At 35.2% G+C, this 26,924-nt stretch overlaps 1 protein-coding gene across 1 annotated transcript in view; it reads left to right on the top strand.

The window, feature by feature from the left end:
- Nucleotides 1-26,924, top strand: part of HMCN1 (hemicentin 1) — a 398,907-nt gene that overhangs the window by 142,682 nt on the left and 229,301 nt on the right. The window contains exons 5-10 of the mRNA XM_081026514.1: nt 7,339-7,510; nt 9,297-9,403; nt 19,074-19,194; nt 20,130-20,393; nt 21,634-21,778; nt 25,086-25,207. Coding sequence (XP_080882640.1) covers nt 7,339-7,510; nt 9,297-9,403; nt 19,074-19,194; nt 20,130-20,393; nt 21,634-21,778; nt 25,086-25,207 — 931 coding nt within the window. The remainder of the gene's footprint in view (nt 1-7,338; nt 7,511-9,296; nt 9,404-19,073; nt 19,195-20,129; nt 20,394-21,633; nt 21,779-25,085; nt 25,208-26,924) is intronic.

The following is a 26,924-nucleotide window of genomic DNA, read 5'->3' as shown; positions in this document are numbered from 1 at the left end:
ACTGCCACAACCCCGGGTCCAGGTCACCAACAGCTCCCCATTGGATTATTGTGGTGGTTTCCTGTCTGATCTCTTTGCTTCTGACCTTGTACCCTCTACAATCTGATTTCAACACCGAGGGTAGGGTGATCCTTTTAACACATGTTATGTCATGTAAATTCTGAGCTATGAAGGTATAGCTTGAATCTACTGTCTAACCATACGGATATGTAGGATCACAGTACTACATACTTACTCTTGAAATGAAAGTGAGTAACAGAGTTTACGTGTTTATGTACCTGAAGTGTAACTGGAAGTTCTTTGAATTAATGTCTTTGTAGAATGCAGTATTTCTAAGGGGAAAGTAATAAAAGTGTTCTAATTTGAAGCTTACATGTATTATTAAAACAATAGTAATAAGAGCAATTATTTAGACTTTAGACCAACAAAAGATTTCAAGAAGGACTCTTGGACTGATATCGTTTAAGATTGCTAAGACATAATGATATTAAAAAGCAGACCAACTTTTAATCAGTTTTATTATTGTTTTTAAATTCTCCACAGATAATGTACCCTTTTATTATGGCTCACATTGCACCCCTTAGTATGCTCTTGGCTTGGACTTTATCCTCGATATAACTGAAAATCATTAAAAATTTTTGAGTAGAAAAGTGCATCAGTGTTTAGGGCTATAAATTGAACATTTGTATTCTGATCTTGCTTATTTATTATGTGAGGTTAAAAACTACGTAATTTGTTTTTAATGTCTGTACCATTTCTCCTACTAGATTGTCATGTCTTATAAGGCAGGAAATGTGTTTCTATTTCTTTGGTATTCTTCATAACATTAGATATTATCCTTTATATTCAGTAGGTGCTCAGTAAATACTTAGTAATTTCTAAGCAGATTCTGAATTATGGGCTCTATGCTATACTACAGGGTAGCAGTGAACTTGAACCTGAGGAGAAAGGCTCTCCTTGATATCCAAAGGAGATCTCTTAGTCAGATCAGAGTTGAGTGAAGTCTGTTTCTGCTATCATGTAGAGCTTGCCAATAGATGTTGTCCTGGAAATGTAGCAAGTCTTTCACATCAAATACAATATAGATTTAAAGGCTTTAATATTTTTATATGATTTAATTCTTGACTGCCCACCTAGTGATAAAATGTACAGCTAATCAAATCATTGTTTTGCATGCCATTATTTATTAAACAAAAAAATAACAAATTACAAATATATGCATAATTACTAATTGTGTCTAACACCTTATCATGTTTCTATTTCCCACCAAAAGGACAAAGGATATTATGGGGAAATTCATTTGAATATAATACATTACATTTAAAATGTCCTTCAAAATTGCACCAAAAGAACAAAATACCTAGAAATAAATTTAATCAAGGAGATGAAAGTACACTAAAAACTATTATACACTGATGAAAGAAATTACAAATAAATGCAAAGATAGTCCCTGCTCATGTTTGGAAGAATTAATATTATTAAAATATCCTTACTACCCAAATTAAAATTTCAATATAATCCTTATTAAAATTTCGATGAATTCTTTTCACAGAAATAGAACAAACAATTATAAAATTTGTATGGTCCACAAAAGACTCCCAATACCCATAACAATCTTGAGATAGAAGAACAAATCTGGAGGCATCATGCACCCTGATTTTAAAGTATATTACAAAGCTGAAGTCATTTATATATATGGCATTGGCATAAAAACAGATAGATCAATGGAACAGAATGGAGAGCCCAGAGACAAATGTACACATATGTGGTCAATTAATTTACGAGAAAGGAGCCAAGAATATACAATGGGGAAAGGACAAGCTCTTCAATAAGTGGTATTGGGAGAAGTGGCCTGCCACATGCAGAAGAATGAAACTAAGCCACTATCTTACATCATGCACAAAAACTAACTCAGAATGGGTTAAAGACTTGAACATAAGTCCTGAAACCATTAAACTCCTAGAAAAGAACATACTAGGTGGTAAGCTCCTTGACATCAGTCTTGGTGGTGATATTTTGGATTTGACCCCAAAAGCAGAAGCATCAAAAACAAAAATAAACAAGTTGGGTTACTTGTTTTCAAACTAAGAGGCTTCTGCACAGCAAAGGAAACCATCAACAAAATGGAAAGGTAACATACCAAATGGAAGAAAATAGTTGCAAATCTGACATGAGGTTAAAGACCCAAAATATATGAAGAATTTATACAACTCCATAGCAAACAAACAAATGATTAAAAATTGGGCAGAGGATCTGAATAGACATTTTCCTGAAGACATACAGTTGACCCAGAGGTATATGAAAATGTACTCAACGTCACTAATCATTAGGGAAATGCAAATCAAAACCACACTGAAATATCACCTCATACCTGTTAGGTGGGTTATTATCAAAAAGGACAAGAAATAACAAGTGTTGGCAAGGATGTGGAGAAGAGGGAACCCTTATAATGGGAATGTAAATTGGTGCAGCCTCTATGTAAAACAGTATGGGGGTTCCTCAGAAAATTAAAAATAAACCTACCATATGATCCAGCAAGTCCACTTCTGGGTATTTATATGAAGAAAAAAACAAAACACTAACTCAAAAATATATATGTGCCCTTATGTGTTTTTTTTCTTTAATTACCATGTTTTACTGAAAATGAGACCTATCCAGACCATCAGCTCTAATGTGTCTTTTGGAGCAAAAATTAGTATAAGACCCGGTCTTATTTTAATATAAGACCAGGTCTATAATATAATATAATATAATATAATACCCAGTCTTATATAATATATAATGTAATATAATATAAGATCGGGTCTTATATTAATTTTTGCTCCAAAAGACGCATTAGAGCTGACGGCCCGGCTAGGTCTCATTTTCGGGGAAACACGGTATTAAATTTATTGGGGTCACATTGGTTAACAAAAGTATTATATATTGGTTTTAAGTGTACAATTTTGTAGAACGTCTTCTATCTATTGCATTGTGTGTTCACCATCCAAAGTCAAGTCTCCTTTCATCAGCATATGATTGACCCCTTTTACCCTTTTCTACCTCTCTCCCTCTCCACTTTCCCTGTGGTAACCATTATACTGTTGTCTGTGTCTATGAGATTTTGTTTGTTTGTTTGTTGTGTTCATTTGTTACTTTCATTTTATATTCCACATATGAGTGAAATCATGTGATTCTCGACTTTTTCCATCTGACTTATTTAGCGTAGCATGATATTCTCAAGATCCATCCATGTTGTCGCAAATGGCAATATTTCATCTTATGGCTGAGTAGTATTCCATTATATATATGTAACACATCTTTATCTAATCATCTATCGAAGGACAATTCGGTTGTTTCCATATCTTGTATAGATGTTAACTAGTTTTATGGTGGTGATCATTTTGCAATATATACAGTTATTGAATCATTATTTTGTATACCTGAAACTAATATGTTATATGTCAATTACATCTCAATTAGAAAAACAGTTTCTTCCAAACAAAGCTGTTCTTCCAGGTTCTATCACCTTCAAAAATTGACTTCACTTCCATTTCTTTCTTTTTTCTTTTTTATGTATATATTTTTAATCTTTATTAAATTTATCAGGGTGACATTGGTTAGTAAAATTATATAGATTTCAAGTGTACAGTTCGCTTCCACTTCTATTTAATACTATTCTGTTTTATAATACACAATGTATTTTTATATAATAATGTATTTAATGCTTAGAAATAATATTTGCGTCTCATTCCAGAGTGGAATATGCATATGAACTTATTGATAAGTATTGATTATTACATAGGATGCAAAATATTTAAACTAAGAGAATATCTTTAGGAACACAGAAGCGTATATAAAAATTAAGTATTGAGGCAGAATTAGTCAGATTAAATATTTAAAAGGTACAAGAACTCTTTCAAATATCAGTTTCCTCATCTATAGACAAAGGAACCTGGATTAGATTGTCTCAGTGCCCTTTGAAATAGTATAAACTGCTACAAATCATCAGAGTACCACTTATATATTAAAACTTTTAATGTATAATTAATGTTCCCTAGTTGTTTGTAATAGTTTTTGTGTTAGTAAAAATAGTCCAATCCAAAGACTCTCACTTTATTCTAGTTTTTTCCATTTGACATTATAATAAAAGATAATTTCTAATCTTATGAGGACATTTCTCATAGACAAGTAAAGGTTTTTTATCATATATGTGGCAACATGAGAGACCATAAACCTCACTTATGGTGATTCTGTAGTTTGTGGTGATATAGTTTTATCCATATGTTGGCAATATCTGTATTTTCTAATAAAACGGGTTGCATCTGTTTTCAATTTGATTTTTTCATATAAGTGGATAAAACAGTGATTTGAGGCTCTTGACAGAAATTTGTTTTGTATCTTTCCCAACAAGTAATATTATAATACATGGTAATCCCTTTGTGAAAGCCTCATAAATGTTGATGAATTGGAAATGGTATTAAGAGCAAATCAAAGCCTGCTTATATTCCATACAATTTGGTCACACTTTCCCAATGAAAATGCAACTAAATTAGAAAGGCTTCCATTTTCATAAGATTGCCTAGATTTAGTGATTTCCATGCATAGCTAATAGACAACAGGATAGACTTCCAGTGATCTATCATAACTTATTTACCTTGGATTTTAAGGAAAGATAGATTTGAGAAGGCGTCCAGAGATATATTATACTTTTAAAGAAGGATGTATAAAAAATGATTTTACTTCCATTTCTACCTATCACTATTGAATTTCATTGTTAAAGTTGAGATACTATACAATTCTTGTTTTCTAATTATTTTTCTCCTTTTCAATTGAGATTTATGGCCCCGTTATGTGTCTTACCCTTAAAACAAATGTTCTGTCCCTTTATCCAATGTCTCTTGTCCTTTGCCCTCTTTAGTCTGTACAGCAGATATTACCCTCAAAGTTATTTATTATAAGTCAAATTTATCAAATGCTTTCTCAGACAATAAGTCAATCCTTTCCATTTCCTTGAGTTAGGCAGCCATGTTCTATGTATAAGACATAAAAATGTCAACAGTCTGATTATTAAAATACATGCTCAGTTTATGGTCAAATATTAGTTACAACAAGTCTGATTTTTGTAGCCATATGGATAGATTTGATGAGCCATACGTTTTAGTTCAAGCATGATATGTCACTCAGAAGTCCTTTTTTTAAAATACGGCATCTGCTTCTTTAGACAATTATGTTGATATATGCTTTATTTCATATGTAAAATTCCAGGTGCTTTACAAGGCTAAAATTTGAGGAAATATATCATTTGATTTATGGGGTAATTAACTGTAATTCACAGATTTGGTTTTTCTGTTAAATTTGTTCATGATACCACTGCATTTTTTTATACCACTTTTATTGCACTACTCCTCTGCTAATCCCTTCAGTAATTTTTCACTAGTCTTTGGAATAAAATCCAAATGTCATAGCCTGACTTTGTGGCCACACATAGTCTATCCTTGACAGAAGCTTCTAACCTCTTCTTTTGCTTCTCCTTTTTCTGAACACTTAACTGTAGCCAGTTGGATTCAGTCATGTTCCCATATTTGGAGATGTATATTCTCAAGCCCTTTCTTCTACCTGGAATGACTTTGCCTCTCTTTCTCATTTACAGAAATCTTATCTGACTTTCATGAATGCAATTTTTTCACTCTGCCTATGAAGCTATTGTTGAAATATTCAGTTAGGGGAAGAGGAGGGATTTTAGTTGGAAAGGGAAGAAACTATTTGAATATCTACTGTGTGGCAAGTACTGGGCGGGGCACCTTACATACATTGTTTCAAAAAGGGCTCCCCATTTCATGAATCCCCATGCTATTCTTTTATTTACGAAGACATAATTATTATCATTATTATGACCAACTTCATGGACACTATTTATATCTCACCTTTATCATGGGTAAAGCATGCCACTTGGTTTTGACTATACAAAGATGAAGGAGATATGTTTCTTGACCCTGGAAGAAAGGCAGGAAGATTTATTAAAAATAAATAATGTATAATATGAGCAAAAAACTTAGTAAATACTGCTAATTCAGAGAAGACTTGTTACCAAATATTGAGACTAAAAATATGCTCATCAATACTTATGCAGTACCAGGAAGAGTACCTTGAACAATAAACAGTTGTTTTATGAATGAACATAATTGTCTCACATTATTAGTTATATGATATGTCTTCGCCACTTTCCTCATCTTTGAGGACAGAAAAAAGGATTGCTTTTTATAGAGAATGGAGTTATTGCACAGTATTGGTGGTTTGATTAATTGATTTGTGACTACCACACTGAAATTTAAAAAGTGGTTTTGTGTATTTTGTATAGCTTGGCAGTACCTCAATATCCAGCTCTGTTCAGTGTTTTATGTGTAATTTCAAGCGAAATTGTTCACAGGATATAATCTTGAAGGATATATAAACCAGAGAAAGATCTGAGATAGATTAAAGATTATCATGATAGAGAATTAACTATAGTAAGTTCAGCTAAGCAGTACCTGTTCAGACATACACTATTTATTGAATGAGGAATTGTAGTTGTTGCAAAACACTTCTGTGAATTGAAATTGTTCTTTGTTCACAGTGAAGCATTAACACCCTTTTATAACCCAATTTCTTAATATTTCCCAAAAGTCTACTTTCAAGAATACACTACTTAAATTGATTCTAACTGGAAGTGTTTTTGTATTTTTCTAGAATATAATGGTTACTTTTTCTATTAATTTTGGTACTTGTTTATTTTTTTTAAGAAAAGAATATTTTGCTGTCATTGCACTTGTTTTGCAATAATATACTACTATATATTACAATATCCAGTATATAATTACAATATATAAGGTACAGTAATTTATATACCCAATATATTGAAATGGGATTTGATAATTTGCTAATTATTTTTTATAAATTGGACCTTGAAAGACATCCAGAAGGAAAGAATGGAGGGAAAAGGGATCTCAGAATATTGGCAATGCCATTTTTTTATAGGTTCTTTTCATTTCTCTTGAGAAATATAAAACTGTCAGTAATATCTCTGCATGTTTGACTTAACTGGTTTTGGGACACTATAATCTCATTTTGAATATATCATTCCACGGTAGAAAACTTGAAATTTGAGCATGGGTGAAACTAGCATTTTACTCTGAATCTACTACAATGACTGGATGTAGGAAACACTTTGACTTCACTGTGATGGAAATGGACTTCACACCAGTACAGGAAGTGTCTGAGTTATGTCATTAACCAAAGGCAACTACTGCCCCTGGAAGTCGCTGTGGTATAAAACTGTAAATGTTTCTGATATCACTCACTCTTCTCTTTCTCTAATAGGTGTTAAAATGGGTAGAGGAAGCAGTGCAGGCCTCCAAAGTTCACCTCTTATCAACAGATCATTTGGAACAGGCTGTAAACATATGGAAAATTCCTTTTGACCCCAGCCTAAAAGAGGTTACCGTGTCTCTGAGTGGCCCTTCTCCAATGATTGAAATTCGCAATCCTTTAGGTAAGCTATACCGAACATCATATAATAAAATATAAAAACTATGAAAGGTAAAATATTTTTTTCCACACTTATTCATGTCCAGTTAAAGCTAACTTTATGAATGAATTCAAAATGGACTAGGCAATATGTTTAAAATATTAAACTAACGTTTTTACTCATAACTATCATTGAATTAAATGAGATTCAAAAAGCTAAGACACCTAATAATTTAAACAGATGAGATTTAGTAACTTATTTGTACTAAACTATCACCCCCAAATGTTTAAATTGAACCTGAAATTATATTTTCCTAATATACTACGTATAAAGAAATATTTCACAGTAACCTATTCTGTAAAATTCAGTCTTTTATGTTATTTTTAAATGAATCACCTGAAAAAATTCCTTTTAAAATAACTGTAAATTTTTACTGTATCATCTTCTTGATAAAGTTTAATTTTACAGAAGACAGTTGTTAAAAAAAAACAAGTTTATAGTCTTACTAGAATAATGTTTTAATTTACATTGCATCCTCACTTAACTACATGTTAAAACCCTAAGATTTAGTCTGATGCCATTTCTGGTTGAATATCACAATAAGACTTACATTGAAAAGTAATCTAGTAAAGACAGAAACCTTATTTTCCCTAATGATTTGCACTTAGAAATATTTTTGCCTATTGATATTTATAAAACATTTTTATTTCCATTGTGGCTTTAGTACATGATACATTTTAAACCTATTTGTGAATATTTATAAATGAGGAAGGACTAATAGCTTTCTTACTTTATTTGAGTTTTAAAAAATAACTGATACCAGAATAAAACAACATATGGAATTGTCCTCAAAGAGCACATCCACACTAGCAATCGAATTGAAACTTACAAAACAATCAAACCCCCTTTTTCGAGACTTCTGCAGGTCTGGCCTTATCAATTGGTTTGTCTGTTGAGGTAGCATTGCACTCTAATAACATCCATTCTCCCAGGAAAAGTTTGTGTTTTTCATCACCCGGATACTTAAAAGTCCCTCTACCCGATGCGTGATGTTGCTACTACTTTCAAAAGTCATTGAGATCAACATCGGCATTTAAAAAGTAATTCACAATGATAATAGATCTTTTGATGTGAACATGGGATTCTTATAATTGATTTGTTCATACAACTGCAAAAGTAGTCCACGGGAGAGCCAAGAGTGAAGTGAGTAAGTGAAATATGGCTGAATTCCAAATGTGCTTTTCTTCCTTTGTAAGTTCCAACTGTTAGATACTTCAGATAAATCTCAGGTTAGTAGGAGATGGTATCATGCTATTTCATTACACTGACTCCTTTAATTATTCCTATGACAATAAAAGCCTTCTCCTGTGTTTCATACAAAAGTGATTCAAGTTTTTGCGTTTTGTGCAAAGACATTGCAGGGCTCTTGTGTTATAATACCTTGAGGGATCTCCAAAAAGACGTTTATTCTGGTTTACTGTTTTGTCATGTTTTAAATCTAAATGTCTCTAGTGATTGCATATAACTTTTCGGTAGCCACAATCATTGTTATCTAGGATGACTTTGAAATTATGATTATAGTCTGCCAGTTGTCCTCATTTTAAGACCAAATCAGCATAGTAAATGGCAATCTTACTTCAGGTCCAATGTCCAGAAATCCTACAATTACATATTGTTCAGATGTAAATAAAATAGTGTCTTGAGCTATAAAAACAAATGTCCATCAGGTAATTCATACTGGAAATGTATACAGCTAATGTACATAGCCGAAAGAAAGATTATGCTTGTTACCTGTGTATGTGTCTTTCAGGGAAGCTGATTAAAAAGGGATTTGGCCTGAATGAGCTATTAAATATCCATAACTCTGCCAAGGTGGTGAATGTTAAAGAGCCAGAGGCTGGAATGTGGACAGTGAAGGTACTGTTATTTTACAATGTCTGTTTATTATTTTATGTTGATGTTGGCATGTTCTATAAAGTGTGTACAATAAGTTTACTTATATCTTCTTTTGCAATCATGGAGAGTGCTTTTACGAAGAAGCAAATACATCAAGAGTAGATCTCTTGATCATATGAATTTGATAGCATTGTTTTAAAGACTAGGAAAAGCATCAATACCACCACAAAATACACTTAAAGTTCTCGGAGAGTTTTCCTATCATCAAACCTGAAAATTGATTGCATTATTCACATCCTGTCTCTAGAGCAATCAGAGATGGAGCTAATAAAGAATAATCATTAGGGACCTAGGTGAGGAAGTGCCTGGGTTGGAATCTCAACACCACCACTTAAAAGCCATATCGCCTCAGGAGTGTAGCTTCTCTGTGCCCGGCTTTCTGCCTCTGTGATATAGAGATGCAAGAACAGTTCTTTGCCTTATAGAATTGTGCTGAGGATTAAATTAATATGATACAAAGACGACACTTGGCATAGTTCCTGTTACAAAGTAAGCACTGAAGTACTGCTATCTGTTATTATTTGGTGGCTCTACATTCATTTTCACTTGAACTCAAATGGTATTTGTATCCTAGATTTACATTAAGTAGTGTATGATCACTCTCCAAAAAGCATTGTATGTTGGCAATATGGAGGAAAGAGCATATACCCCAAATTCAAGATACCATAGGTCTCAGATCTAGTTTAGCTACAAATTGCATGTGTGACCCACTGTAGTGGATATTCTGAGTCACTTGCCCACATTTCTCAGACTTTTCAGTGTGCGCTGGCCTACTGCCAACTCCAGTATCTGCATTTCTGAGTCTGAGAGGTTTTATTTCAGAACAAGCAAAGGCTGTTCTCCTGGAGAATTAACCCCGTAGGAAACAGTGTTTAGCCATGGCAGGAATAAACTCCAGTTGTCCACAATGGGAGCAGGATTTAAAAGCACACCCTAATTGGCTGCATTCCTTTCCCTGTGTCACTTCCCCTCTTCTATTTGCATCTTTTGCACCTCCCAGATAAACAACTGGTTCTAGGATCCTTCTGGAGTAACTCAAATGCAGACACCCCTTGCATCATGTACTCTTGTTGTCTTGGCTTCCCTACATAAAACATGGGACGAATGGGCTCATGATTCAACTTACAGAGCTGCTGTGAAACTACATGGAGGAATTATGCCATAGAATTTGAAAGCACCATTTTTGCACGCCAGATTTTGTTTTTTAAAGAATATCTATATTAACTTTCCCCGTTTAAAGGATGAAAGTTTCCATGGTAACTCCATTCAAACCTTAGAATATCAGTTCTTTATTCACAGAACTCTCAGCCTGTGTTTTGCTGCTATATTTTAAATAAACGTGGCCAAATTTGATGTGATAGTCATTTTGACCAACTTGCCCAAAATATGATGAGTGTTGAGTGTGACTTCCTGGAACCACAGTGGGAAGGAGTATAAGAAGTTTTGGGTCACCTTTGCCCTCCATCACTCTAAGCATGACCTAAGTGATGTCCCGGGCTAGCAAGTCTGTTAAGGCAATTCGCTGTTGCTTTCTGACTAGAACGTTAAGTCACTGATTGTGAAATGTGTACAAGTGACGCCATTCTTCTTTGTTATTTGCAATTTATTGTGAAGTATTTGAACCCCTTGTAAAGGTGATTTGGATTGCTACCAGCGGTATTTCCTCTATTCAACTCTTGCCTAGAAGAGGGATATGAGCATGTCTGTTGTTTTACCTCGTGACTGCCACACCTACTCATTCAGTCATCCATTCATTAAACATTTACTGGGTGTCTACTCTTGGCCATGTTTCCTGATACTTAATAGGAACTAAGCACATTTTAATTGATAATTAGAATGGAGAAGCACTGAGGATTAGTCTGTGAGTGAAGAGGAGACAGTAAGAGGATGAGGTGATGGGAAAACTCTGTTTAGACACGTCTCTAAACTCAGTCTCCTATAATTAAGAAAACAATAAAAAGACAGTTATCTATCATCATATTATCTGAAATTTATCTCTAGTCTCACCAAAAATGATTCTAGTTTTGATGTTACACCATTTGTAGAGTACAATTAGTGGTAACTAAACAAAGGATAAGCGTTACAGTGCAGCTTAAAGATAATAAACATATTTGCTCCTATATGAAATACTGCAATAATGGATCAGTTTGATGTGAAGGAAATTGAGCTGAAACCACTGACACAAATATTACTGCTGACTTTGGATCGCCTTTTGGATGGCTAATGAATGATAATGTTTTACATGTGTGCTTTCTCAAGAAGAGAAATGTCTGAGATTAGGTGGTATATCCTGGTGCTATCTCCCTACACTCTACTATCTGAGAAATGTCTGCTCTATCAGTAGAATTAATAATGGTTTTTGAATGTTTCACATAACAGTTTTTATCCCAAGTATGGAGAACACTCCATTCATTATTTGACCTTAGTATGCATGGTATTCAAGGACCATCAAATGAGCCCCAACCAATCTTTCCAGTTTTCTTCCATCAGTTGCCTTTACACTCTAGCAAATATAATTTTGTACTGTCTCTTACCCTCTCTCCTACTGTATTCTCTTAACCTATGCTTTCGCTTAGACTGTTCCTTCTAGAATTCCCTTCCTTTCAGTCTGACTTACAACTATCTTCTAAAGCTCAAATGGCAAAACTTTCATCAAGCCTTTTCTGATTTTTTCTATCTAAAATGCTCTCTTTTTGTCCCTACTTTTCTACTGCAAATTTTCTTCACCTCTCTTTTGAATTATTTCCCCCTTTCTATCATATGTATTTCTGTATAGATATTTTTCTTCCTATTTTACTGTAGGCCAGATTTTGTCACTAGTATACTAATACATGCCAGAGTGCCTAGGAAAGAACTTATAAATTTTCATGGATAAAAATGAAGACCTTTATTCTGATGATATCCAAGGAAGCAGGAGAAAGAGTTGATTTAGCTGACAGTTGATGTACTGGCACAGAACATTTTAATTTTTCCATGATTTAAAATGCTGTGAGAGTGGCAGTTTTTTTTCCTTCTGTAGTTTCCCTCTAAAACCCTGGTAATTACTTTTCTGTAACTTATTAGGACACTTTTACTAAACAGAGGCAATGAGTCAACTTACCTGTATAGATCATATAAATGACCCAGATGTTTTTAGGTCACTTCTGATGCAGGCAAACTTATGTTAAAAAGAGGTAACTGAAAAGAATGTAAGGTTTTATTACAAACAGAAGGGAAAGTTGTTTTATGTCCCTAAGTTCCTATTTGTACAGAAGCTGCAAATCCTTGATCTTATTTCTCAGAAGCAATATAAATTTTCTATTTAGGGAGCTATAGCTACATAGAGAGTATTTGAACATAACCATGCAACTCTCAGGCCAAATTTTGTCTTCTGCTCTTTACGGGAAACTCCCTGCAAAGACAAGAAAGTTGTCAGCACCCATTGGGTTTAGGAGGTACAAACTGTTTCTGTTAGTCTAGGATTATCAGTGTGATCATGTAATTTAACACATCCTCTGAAGTAGCTTTCCCTTAAGTAAATTTGGATAAACTGTCCTTAGATAATCTCCCAAGTAGAGAAGGGAGTGTACCCGACCACATGATTATATTGAGATTCTGACACTAGGAGAAATATTTTGGTTTTAGATAGTTACGTTGGTTGCCAGAGCCTAATGCATTTTCTAAGGAGAAGGCTATTTTAAAAACCATACTCAAGTGGCATAAACTTGTTTAGGAATCATAATTAAATAAACTTCAAGTCTACAAAGGACCACCCAGGAAGAATATTGTGCTAGCCTCTGATTATTCTCACCTGATGACTCTTTTGAATAAGCCTGAAAACTATACCAGGTGTGTTATTTAAGTGGCTTAGGTGTGGTATTAATTCAGTGTTTTGGGTCAATGGAATGCTTTATAGATTTTTCCTGGAAAATATCCCGGTTATTTTGGTTTGCCAGTATCAGTGTCAAGCAAATGGAATGTTTCCGTTTTATTTTTTTAATAGATGTCTGTACACGTGTGTGTCTAATGTATGTGTGTATGTACATATATTTAAGTAGAATTTATTCTATCCTTTGAGTACATTTCTCTCCTTACATCACATTTCTCTAAACATGCAATGCTTAATAAAATGATAGTATTTAAATCTAGCTGGCATTGTTATGTCTTTCTGTCCGGCATAATGCCTAGCCCAAAGTAAGTTCTCATAAGTATTTGATTGAAACCATCATGTTCTTTAATTTGTAAAGAATGGTATGTCATTTAAGAACAAATACAGTACTTTGAAAAGAGCTTGGCATCTATTTTAATTGAAGAGCCACTACTTAATACCGTTTTGACTTTGAAGAAATTATTTAAACTCCCTAAATCTGAGAAAAATGGGGGAAGCATAATACCTACTTTATATGGTTATGATTAAATTAGATGTCGGTAAAGTGCTTAAATAGTTTCTGACACATGAATGATACAATTAGTTGTTCTTGAACATGCATAATTGGTATCTATACTTTTTATGAATGCAGTTACACATGAAGTATTTTTTTTATTTGGGCTTATTTATAATTCTATAAAACATCGTGACTCTTTAGGAGAGACAAATGAAAACCAGCTCTATCCATCACATTTTAATTCAATTTATAACAGGACAGGCTTCATATTTTGTAGCAGGAAGAATTCTCACAGGCTTAATACAAGACACTTAATTCCTCACCAATGTTACTGGTCCTGTGGGGGTTGACATTCTACTTCACACAGTAGCTCAGGACCCAGGCTAATGGAAGTGCCACCATAATGTTGAACATGCAGCCTCTTCAGTTACTTTAGTTGGGAAAAGAGAATGTACGCTGAGTTTTTTGAAAAGGAAGGAATTTGTGTCACTTCTGGGATGCCACAGACATCTCTGAATGACAGACACACTTCACTCCCTTTATATCACATTGGCCAGAACTCTTACAATGGCCTTATGGCATACTGAGGCTGGCTCACGATAGCTCATGGAGAGTCAATTACATACTTTCTCTTCCCAACTCTGTTCTGTGACATCATGTTGGGTACTTGAAATTGATCATGGTGGTAGTATTTATACCACAGAATTCAGAAAATGCTAAAAATTAGGGCTTTCTTTTTTCATAGAGCACTTGAGCAACACTCCACTAACCTGGTCCCTCCTAAATGAAAGTTTAGAAATGTAGAAAGGCAAGTGAATAGTTGGAGGGTATTATCATCTTCTATGTCATCGGGTCCAAATCAACCCAGAGATAATGCTATCCTAAAATGCTGTGCATAGGCTTAGGAACTATAGAAAGAGTATTGACTTGGAGTAATTGCAGCTGAGCATGCTGTCTAAAGCTAGGCAAGTAATTATTTCTTTGCGCCTCAGTTTCTTTATGGTGCTATAAAATCATCTTTTAATGTAATAGGATTTTATGCACTGTGTGAACATGCTTAGCGTAATGCTTCTAGAAAAATTCAAAGAATTCTTGGTGAATCTGGCATTTGCCGGTCCTATTAGGCACGTATTAAGTGCCTATTGAGTAATATTTTGTAGGTGATGACATAGTTATTGTTTGAAGGGATTTTCAATCTAGAGAGGTATTTAATTTAATAGCCCTGCATGCTTAAACTCAGAAGTAGACCCATCTGCAATAGAGCTGACCGAGAAGGTATCAGAGGAACAATTTCCCTGGAGCTCTCCATGGTGCTTTCTCCACTTCAGCCTGTGTTCATCCTTTATTCCTCATAGATTCACTCCAGTTTAGAAACCTAGACTCTGGTCCACCCTGCCCCTTCTTTTCTCTTACTGCTTTGTGAATAAAGGTTTACAATACCTATTTACAATTTTAGGTTGCCAGGAGCTATCTAGTATAATCTCATCTTTGCCTCACATTTTCACTTTGCTGCAGCCTTTGTTTCCCTGACTCAGAACCTTCTTCAACTTAACCAACATGACATTCTAACTCAGAGTAGTAGCATAGCTTATTATGAACTTTTAAAAATTGTGTGAATAAATACATGCTATTTGAAATGCAACTCTCAGAATTTCTAGAACACACAAACCCTGTACAGGGTCTGGTGTCTAGAAAATTTCCTATTATGCTTGGAGCCATTATGCTGCTCCTACATTTCTCTCTTCTTAAAAGTACAGAAGCCATGAGGTTAGGCTGGCTCTGTGCAGGAGCAATACTTCAAGAAATTCTATGGTGGAAAGATACATTTTGGTGCCAAATTCTAATTTTAATGTAACCCACAGGTTAAATCTATATGACATAAAGACTAAATAGAAAACCATTAAGCCAGTAGCTTTGGTCTTACTAATTCTATTGCATATATAGAAAAATGATACTAAGGTGTCTAAAATCACTTGGAAAGGAAGAGAGAGGGCAAAAATATGCAGCTGGACTTCCTCTCTGCTTGACTCATTTACAGAATTAATTGAATGCTCTCTGCCCCTTCAAGACCTTCATACGATTTAGTTCCCCTCCAACCCCACCACGTCCATACATGTGAAAATCCAAAGCCTTCTGCCAACATTTCTGGAGTTTCCTGAAAGCTTACTTTCTTATCATGTCCTTGTCTCCTGATCATCTGAGTGTGGATTCGAACCTTTTATACTTTGAGGCAAGGCGAAGCTCAGCCCCTTCAAAAATTTCACAGGAAACCCACTAATAACCATCTTTTTGTGAGGTTAGTAGTAGATTTTCCTCTGGATATGGGGGTGTCTTGAAGCACCTTGTGTCCTTCTGCTCTCTCTTTGTCCCTCATTCTTCTTTCCCCCCATTTTGTTTCTGCTTGTCTCAGGAGTTTCATATCACTTTTCCATTATGTAGAGTACATCAGCATATTTCAACCTTAGTGAAGCCAGCATAACTGAATCTGTTGCAATAATCGTGAGAAATGCATGGGTGGCTATGGAGGTCAGTTTCATTGGGTTGTCACCCCTGCTCTGCCACCTGCTGTATCTGTGACATTGAGCAAGTCACTTAACCTCTCTGATCTGTGAAATGAGGATAATAATAGTACTACCTCACAGGGACTTTTGTGAAAATTAAAGGTGACAATTTACATAAGAGATTTAGTTTGTACAAAATACATTTTGTATGTGTTAAAACTTCTTTCATTTACTGGTTTATCATCCTTACACTGAAAACCTTCTTGTTCTATTACATTAATATTTGAAAAGGGGAGCTCAGCTAAGAAACAGACTAAAATAATTGCTTACTTAAAAAAAAAAAGACCGAAATAATAAATTACTGGTACTTTCTCATGCAGACATTTAAGGTGATGCTTTGTGTTCCTAAAATATTGTCCAAATATTGTTGCGACTTTTAAAGAGAATGAGTAAAGAATGATAAATGCATGTGTGAATATCTGAGGTCATTTTAAATTAGTTTATTTTTTCTTCTTGTTCTATTTTTAAACCATAATTTTGGTATCTTTATGACCTCCTTTGCCCCATTACCCTGATTCATCCAGAGTTGGATACAGTTGTGCATAAAGACTGACTCAATTGGAAATATCTTTTATTTACCAACCCTTTTAAGTTCTATGCAGATATTCCTACTGTTTACAGTATAATGTAGAAACATGAAGTTAAAGTATTTTTAACTTATTGCCTTTCATGTTTTTAGCATTTCTCAGAGAATAGCCAACCTGTGCTCTTGTTTCCACATATTTGTTAATGTGGTATTTTAAGGATCTAAATTAATTTATTTTACAATAATTTTATAGAGATTATAAAGGGTAATTTACGCATCAACTCAGTTTTATTTTGGTATATTATTTAGCAACAGAGGATATCATATTTTCAAACACTTGGGTAATTTTTAATTTTCTCACTTAGATATTAAGCACCACTGTTTTTTCCACAATGGACTCTGTCAGCTGGCTTTTGTACACAGAACACTTGGCAGACGATTAACATTTGACAGACAATATCAGTCATTTGGCAAATTGTATCCTATTTTCCCTCAGAGCCTCAACAGCTGTTTTATCACAGGGGACTTTCCGAGCAGCAGGGCAACTAATACTGATAGATGATGTCAGCGAATACATCTACATCAGCTCATCATATTATGGACCATTGGCTTTGTCCTCACATGAAATCAGGAGGCATTCGTGTCTTAGTACAGCTCTCCATTATCTCAAGCAGCTGACATCAGACTCAGCAAAGTTTTGGGTTTCTTTTTTATAACTGTGTAGGAGAGCCTCAGTTTAAAATTGGATCATGATCCAGTTTCCTTTTTTGTGTCTATTATGTAAAATTCATAACATATTTTCCTTTAGAAATAATGGAATAAGTGCCACTATTGAGATCCCTACACTTTACACATACAGTCCTTGGTGATGCTTGTAAAAGTGAGCTGGAGTAATTAGCAGCATCGTTTCTAGCTGGGTATAATGGAATTGTTTTAACCAAGTCATGTTTTTTTTCTTTCTCCTCACTTTCATTACACACACAGTCCTTTGAGTTCCTGCAAGTTCTGCTCAATGAGGGATAAATTTGGTAGCAACAGGAGATGTCTCCTCATCCTTCTTTTCCTCATAATAAAAGAAGCCACAGTGGTGTAGGGAATGTTGTGTAGCTTGCATTCTGTCATTGCACACCTAAATACGCATGTGTTGAACTTGAGATGTGTTTGGTGCCCTGCTGTTATCATGTGAATGCTTTTCTCACACTCCCATTTTCTGCTTCTCCTTAATTCTGCTATCATGCTGTTGTTTTATTCTGAGGCAGAATCTTGGTGACTTCTTTTCTGCACACTGGTGATAATGATGGTATTATGATGTGATTAAATAAGCTAATTTATTTAAAGAGTCTGAGCACAGAGAATGTGATCAATAAATGTTAGTGTTATCATTTTATCCTGTGACCCTAATCCAAATTACTTATGATGTATGCACGTCTGAGTCACTTTAGGACTTCGTTGTCATTCAGCATTTAGTGCCGCCATCATCCCCTTTAGGACGTTTTCATGGAACTACAGGGTAGTCTGTACTCCTTTTATGTATTTCTATCACTGCGTCATATGAAAGATTTCTGTTTCTCCGTCTGTCTCCTTCCCTGACCACGAGCTCTTAGAGGGTGAAGACACACATTTTCCTTTGTGTCTTCAGCCCTGATTGCCTTGGCTGGGACACTGCTGATGTGAACATATTGGTCAGCTGAAATCAGGATAATAGTCCGCTCTCATGCTTGCCCTGGTTGTATCCTCTCAGAGGCAAAGAGAAAGGAAATATCTTCCATAATTGAACCTGGATGGTGTTTAGCGGAGAAGATTTAGTTGTTAATTCATTTCCTCCACATTTCCTGAACTTCACCATGTGAACTACAGTGCACAGAACAAAGATCCATCTCCTCACGGAGCTTTTACAGATTTACTTCAGGTTCATTCACTAGGGACTAAACACCTGGGTCTTTTGTCATTGGGCATGCAGTGTATTACTAAACTGTATTTTAGAGCAGCCCCCTGGGATATGTAGTATAAAACATGCATGTAAGATATAGAATCATAGTTAAGTTCAGAACACTCAGATCAGACCTCAATTATTGGGCGTCCACCTTCATTAAACCCTCTGTAGTTTCTCATACTGGTGTTTAGTGTAACCAGCATCCTCGATCAACTGCTGATGAGGTTTGTCATTCAACATTTTTCAGATTTCTAGCAGTGGAAGGCACTCTGTTCGTATCACCGGCCTCAGCACTATTGATTTCCGAGCTGGTTTTTCCCGAAAGCCCACCCTGGACTTCAAAAAAACAGTGAGCAGACCAGTACAAGGTTTGTATGTGCATACTATTGAAATTGGCAGGGTAGATATCCAGGTGAAAATATTTCTCAAAGTGTGATTTCCTAATTCTGTAGTAGTCAATAAAATTGGGAAACATAGCATCTTTAAACATGATTGCACTCTTGGCCTAGTCACTGTGTTTCAAAGTGTCGTCCCAAGACCAGTGATAATGAAATCGCTCAGGGAAGTGGTCAAAAATTCAGATTCTTGAGTCCTGCCTCAGATCTCCTGCATTAGACCCACAGGAGGTAGGGCCCAGGAACATGCACTTTAAAGAGCCTTCCAATGGATTCCTATACTTCACTAAAACTACTGACCTACATCTTGAGACTTCCTCTTACCAACATCTATAAATTGCCTTGTTGTCAAAATGAAAATGTGGATTTTGTGCATGTGTGTATATGGCTTAAAAATTAAAGACATCATATATCATTATATGATCAAAGGTGAACTTATTGCTGATTTTTAAAGCTTGTTCTTCCTTTGGTTTTATTCATGAATGATTATTTATAGTTTTATAGCTATAAAAAATGCTCAGTCTTACTGTGACTCTTTAAATTTCTTTTTCTGGTTGTTGTTCATTTTATTTGTGGCCGCCGTTGCTGGGATGATACAGCAAGTGAATCTTTAAAAATATTCATGTACTCAAACATCATGTAACACAATATTCACAATTCTAGTTTTTCTACATAAACATGGTTAAAATACTATAAAAATAGTCTCTGAGGATTTCCTAAGTTTCTCTGGTCATGAATAAATTGTTTTTTTATGTAGAAAAGATTCCACAACTGGGCCACAATTTGTAGGGCAGCCTATAAGTACTCATACTTGTGGAACTTGTTGTCTGTTGTTTGAATGCAAAAACGTATTTGATAGCAAACCTCAGTTGTTACTTGTAAATAATAATGAAGTCTTTCTCTTGTAGGAATACCTACCTATGTGCTCCTGAATACTTCTGGAATTTCCATCCCAGCTAGAGTAGATCGTCTTGAACTTCTGAGTATCTCAGGCAGTTCTCTTAAGACTATTCCTGTTAAATATTACCCAGATCGAAAACCTTATGGCATATGGAATGTTTCTGACTTTATACCACCAAATGAAGCTTTCTTCCTCAAAGTAGCAGGTTATGATAAGGACGATTATCTCTTCCAAAGAGTATCAAGTGTTTCCTTCTCTAGTATTGTCCCAGGTAAGTCATCTTTTTATTTGGCACTGGAGTATTGATAGCTTAATAGGGTGATGTTGTCCTGTAGGTAAAGAATGGATTCTAAAGTCAGAAATAATGTCCCCACATTGTTACTGGGTCACCGAATTGATGAGCATTTACACTTAGCATGAAATGACACATCCAAAGTTTAATGTAAGTCTCACTGGTTGTACATCTGAAATTTTTAATTACTTCAGTCAATGTAAGAACAAGAACTGGCAAATTTCGGCACTCTTACTCCACTTAAAAAGCTTGGCACCTAAAAAAGTTTAACATTGGATCAAGCTATTTAAATTGGCCAAATGGACTAAATATTTGTGCACAATTGTTAGAAACCATCTACCTTTGGAATAGTAGTTTATTGTGAACAACTGGTGATGATTCTGCCTTTATTTGCTAAATTGGTTAGTTAATTAGTAAACTAATTACTTATGTTTGCTACTATATAGAGATGAACGCACAGATTAGAGATTATTTGGGGCCATCAGGTAGCATTTCAATGGGTCTGTACTTGAGCTGTTTCTTAAAGCTGATTACTGAACACTGCTCAAAACTTTAGCATTGGATCTAGAACTGTAGACAAAGATATAGAAGGATTGTTTCTAATATTGGATGGAGGAACAATAATTTATCATTTATGCACAAGGCTGTAATTTGGGAAATTTCGGAACCACTCTATAGCTACTGTTTAATAGTTGTAGAATGGTAAGAATACAACCAACCTCAATATTTCCTCATATACAGTATACAAAGTTAGTTGTCTGAACCCCTAAATTGAATACTTTAAAATCTACTGGATTCTTAAAACTCAATTTTTCCATTCTTTTTAGGAAAGCAGTCACCCCATGAATTCAATTCTAAGATGTGGGTTATTTTCATACATTGACATTTTTGAAATCAGAATGTGTTCTACAATGGGTGATATATTGTAACTAATTTGGTAGCTTTTTTTTTTTTCTATCTTGGCAGTATAAAAAATAATGTCACATCTTTAAATCAGTGGGGTCTTAGAGTCAATGAATACCTTAGTAAGAGGTTGATGGGGATCATGAAATGAATAAGCTGTGAACAAAGAAATATCAGGAAAGTGATTTTTAGTGATGTAGATAAACTGAAACACAGAGGATTTCCTGAAATAATTGAAGTCTGAAGCTTCTGAATTTCTTAACAGGAAGTACTGAATGTCATTGTGACCTTCTTGCCCATGTGCTTTTTTCCTTAGGTGCTCCCAAAGTTACAATGCCTAGGAAGACCCCAGGATACTACCTGCAGCCGGGCCGAATTCCTTGCTCTGTTGAGAGTCTTTTGCCTTTTACCTTGAACTTTGTCAGAAATGGAATTACACTCGGAGTAGACCAGTATTTAAAGTGTGTAAATGTTCCTATCAGTAATAATTTGTAGCACTAAACACCTCAGTACAAATGATACTTATTTGTATCATTTGTAAAGATGCTTATTTCAGTGTACTTTTTCATTGGAAATTCTCATGGATTAGCTCCAAAACCTTGGAATATAGCCATGAACAAAACAGACCCATGTCTATGCCCTTCTGGGCTTTATATTGTACAGAAAACAGAAGATAAATATAGTATGTTAATGTAATATGTTAATATAACAAATGTTAGAATGCATTCACGAGTTGATTTAGGTTTTACAGAATCTGAATTTTATACATTTTGAGGGTCCCTTGTTAAGACAAAGCATCCAAATTTCGAATACAAAGTTGTGTACTGAACCTTGGAAGAGTCTCTGCCAATGAAGCACTGAAGCTTAAGCTTTATTGACTTCCAGATACACACCTCTTGGAATCTGATTTAAAGTGTTATGATAAGTGAAGCCAATCTGTGTTATGGCAAAATGTCAAGCAGGTTAATTGGGATGAGTGGCGTGGGCAGGTGGGGTGCATGTGGTTCTGTGCGAGTTGCAATTTTCAAATTCAGGATAAGGGCATTTGTGCAAAGACCTGAACATGATGAGAGAGATGGTCATGCAGATATCCAGGGAAGAGTGTGCATACACCAGTAACAGCAAATGCATGAAGGCTGGAGTGAACAGGGCATGTAGGGAGGAAAGACAATAAGAAAGTTAGTGTGGCTGGTGCCCAGCGAGCCAGGAGAAGAAAAGTAGGAGGTCAGTGGAAAGTGGTGTGTGCTGGGGGTGGGACGACAGGTAGAGCAGAAGCCAGTGTGACTGCTGCATATAGCAGGAGTGTGTTAGACGGCACCTTGTGAAGATGGGGAACTTTTTAAGACAAATCTAAGTAATCGAATCCTAAAAATTAAGTAGACTCGGACAACTAGAGGATGACTTCTGGAAAATGTTTTTTTTTGTTTGTTTTTTTTAAACTTACTGTGAAACAAACTACATTTTGGGAAAAGCTGTAGGAATTATTTATAAAACTTATGCTGTTAATTCAATATTAACATAAATAACTTCCGTAAGATATGGACAGTCTTAGTTTTTACAGTCTCTTTATGGGGAATCATCTTACATCAAAACTATGGCTGAAATGTTCATTAGTACTTCAAAAATTTTTCCATTATTTAACAGTTGAACTGTATTATTTCCTGCTACTTTTTCTCTCACATTGTGTATCTTGACAATTTATTTAGCTGCATATTTAAGAACCATAAATTAAACATCACTGACCAGGATATCAAATGATGAAACTACATAACTGACTGATGAAATCGATTCTGCTTTGTGTTTAAATAGTAGCATTTCTCAAAGTCATGAGACTCTTTATAAATATTAACTCATTAATGCCATGCAGTTTCTGGGAGGGAAGCCACAAGAATTCTTTCTCTCATTTTTCCTGCTCTGTGACCCGAGATGGTTACATGCCTTACTGACACATACTGAAGTTTTTGGATGTGAGAGGCTAACGGCAGAAGTCAGCAGGGATGATGATGGATACTCTCATCTTGATTCACTCACACATCTCTGCCCTGGATTTCCTAAGAACTTGAGACACCTGACTGAATCTCTGTTATGTGAATCACTATGGTCACTAGGGGGATGTAAGAAAATTCATTTACATAAGCAGCAGAATACTTTTTTATTGGAGTGCTCTTTCCCCTATTCCAAAGGTCATCTCTTCAAAGCGTTTTGTGGCCATATTATCATAATGCAACTGAGAAAACTCCATGAAAGAGAGAATTATTTTCACGCAACATTTCATAAATAAGAGAGAAACTAGGATATTATATTATATTATATTACATTATATTATATTATATTATACACGGTCTTATAGTAAAATAAGACCTGGTCTTATATTAATTTTTGCTCCAAAAGACACATTAGAGCTGATTGTTCATTTAGATCTTATTTTCAGGGAAACATGTTATGTATTTCAGAATCCTACCTTCCTGGGACTCACCAGTCCTTCTAGAAAATGACCTCTATAAACTTGGGCTTAGCGTACTGCTGTTAAGCATTCAAGGTACAGCTTAGGTGATCAGTACAGAACAGAGTCAAGTCATGTTCCATTTTCTTCTGCATGTACCCGCAGAGACCACTGGCACCTAGTGCATATGCAATTGAAAGGAAACGGCATCAACTGGAGGGACTCTTTTCAGTTACTAAAATACATAGAACAGTGATCTTGTTTAGTTTCTGACTTTTCTGGTGGCAGGAACTGTGCTTTAACTTTCTCTTACAAACCTTAGGTTAGTGCTAAATACACACTAAGCGCTCAGTTAGTCCTTTGTGATTTGTTTGATGATGGGTGTGTTTTGTGTGGACGTCAAGGGACCTGGAATTATTACTGCAAGGTATTGTATCTGATACAACTTTCTGACTTCGGTAGAAGATGTCTTGACTCGGTAATGGGCTTTTCAGCTCATCTGTATCTTGAATGTTTAAAAGGTTATAAGTAGCTGTGGGTGATTATAAGAAAAAATTATGGAATGTATTTATGAGATTTCAATCATATTTTAAAACAATATAATGCCTGTTGTATATATTATTGGAATCTTAAATAAGGATTCAGTATCTATTACTAAGATATTTCCACAAAACAAGAGATAATTTGAACACTATTAGAGAACAAAGTATATATTTATTAAATGGATGAATATGCAATATAGTAAAGGGATTTTTTTAACCTAAATGACAAGTTTGACTGTAAAACATAATTTTTAAAATTTTTTCATTGTATGCATAGATTGCACCAGATATGGCATATAGACTTATGTGAAGTTTATCTATAAGAAAAGTTAAAGACAATTTAATTTTTGGAATCAAAAAGCCCATTTTCTACCTTGAAACCGGTTGAATTGCTTCATCTAAGAACCTCTCTGAACACGACCCAAAACTGGAAGTGATCGAGGAAGCAGAGAGGATTTAAGGAGTGTTTCTCTAACAGCTCTTTATTTTATATTTTGACATAGCCAGAAAATACTTCCCTAAATGAAATTTATAATCTCTATAACTTATTGTCTTTGCTATCTCTTTGCTCCGAGCAGAGAAGCTTAACTTTCTTATTAAGCTAATTAAACTTATTAAGTTTTTGCAATTTTAAGCTATATAGACCTTTGCAGCTTAATCTATTTTTTTTTACATTGTTCTTTTCGATGACTGCTTCAAAACAAATAGCAAAATCACTGCTTTCAACAGGGTCAGGGTCTTGTTTTCGTAGTAACTAAATGTGTTCCTATTTTCTTACCCCAGAGAATCTGCCCACGTGAACTGGGATATTGAAAAGGTCAGTCTGTCTGACGAAGGCTCCTATGAATGTGTTGCCATCAGCAGTGCAGGGACTGGACGTGCGCAGACATTTTTTGATGTGTCAGGTAATTATCACCCATGGCTTTGCAGTTACCAGAGTATTAATGCAGCTATGGAAATGGAAAATTTACTTATTCTGACATCACCACATATGAGCTGTGTCACCTTGGGCCACTTACTTAGGGACTCAGTGCCTTGGATTCCCTAACTATAAAATGCGGATAATAGTAGTAACGGTATCTCATGGAGAACCTCATGTATCTCATGAGGATTCAATGAGATAGTATACGGAAAGCACGTAGAAGAGAGCTTGGCACATAGAAACACTTAATAGACATTAGCTGTTGTTATTAGATTGCTCTTGTTGCTGTTATGATGGTGATGATGATTATTGTTGTTATTATTATTGGGTCTTAATAGTTTTTGAAATGACCATATCTCATTTTCCTTTGAGAAAGTAAAATGAAGAACAGGAGGGGATCTATCCTGATAAGAACAAGGTTAAACTTTCCTCTTCCCTCTCCCATATTCATAATGAGCAGAGAGCTTTTCTGAATGGATTCTGACATCTCAACTGAAGACAATAATGAAAGTGACCATGTTCAAGAAACACAGAACCTCAGTGGCTACAATATTGGTATTAAGAAGGACAGAAGACCTGCTCATTATTTTACATGTAGATAATAGGTTTCCTATGAATAAATGGGAGGCAGGACTCACCTTCTTTTATAAGGTAGAACATCTTCTAGTGAAAAAAATCATTTTTCCACGAATCTCCCAGAATTCTCAGGAAACAAGCAAAAAAATACCATATGTAATCAATGATCAGAGATTAAGTCACTTACTCAGCATGTATTTAGAACTTACTGGAAACTGTTTTGACTGAATCATTTTCTATCTGCCTCATAGATTTGTGTTGCTGTGTCTTTAATAGTTTTCTTATTCTGACCTAAATGGGGTGGCTGAGTTCATAACAATGTCTACACATGCCTTTAGCTCATTTTGTTGGGACAATTGAAGACAAAAGAAGCTTGATAATTGTAGGACTGTTTAGAAGCCTAGGATTTTTGTTCGTTATCAATACGTTCAAGCTGAACTTTAAAACGGAGGCACGCAAGCATGTTCTTCTTGCAGTAAATTATTTGTAGTCTCTCATTCTTAAAAAAATAAAGTTTTTCCTCTGGAACAATTTAGCAAGTTGACATGCATCATAAAGTATTTTTTTTCATCTCCAGTAATTATGAAAAGCATTGGAATTGTGTCAACATTCCTCAGCTTCTGAGAAAACAAACATTTGGGTATTTGAGTTGGTTTCCCAGCAATATTAATTAAGGGAAGGACAACAGGAACAGAGGTTTGAGTGAGTTGATTCAGACATCATATATAAATAACTGGGAAGCACCAGGAAGAACTTGTGAACTGACTGTTACGAATCTAGCTGTCTGGTGTCAGCAACTTCTGTATGTGTTCTGCACATGCCCCTCCAGGACAAACCTGTGCCAGTCAAGCAGTGGTATCACTGTGCCTACTCCAATTCTCCGGAATCTTGTCCCACTCAGTCAATTATGAAAGAAGGAGGCAGAAGTATTGGTAGTAACGACAATGACTGTAACAGCAGAAGGATCAAGCAAGCAACTAACCGCCCCTTTGGATTGAAAGAGTGGACATTTCTTTCTGGGCTACCTTTTGATTAACTTTCGAGCCTCAGACCCCAGCCCCCTTCTAAATCTTTGGCTAGGTTGAGGTCCCAGTTCAGCCACTCCTCTTTAACTACTTACCACA

The sequence above is a fragment of the Rhinolophus hipposideros genome, assembly GCF_964194185.1.
Source record: "Rhinolophus hipposideros genome assembly, chromosome: 19".
In the NCBI taxonomy this organism is placed as follows: Eukaryota; Metazoa; Chordata; class Mammalia; order Chiroptera; family Rhinolophidae; genus Rhinolophus; species Rhinolophus hipposideros.
The sequence above is the reverse complement of the archived record's forward strand: the minus strand, read 5'-3'. Positions and strand labels throughout refer to the sequence as shown.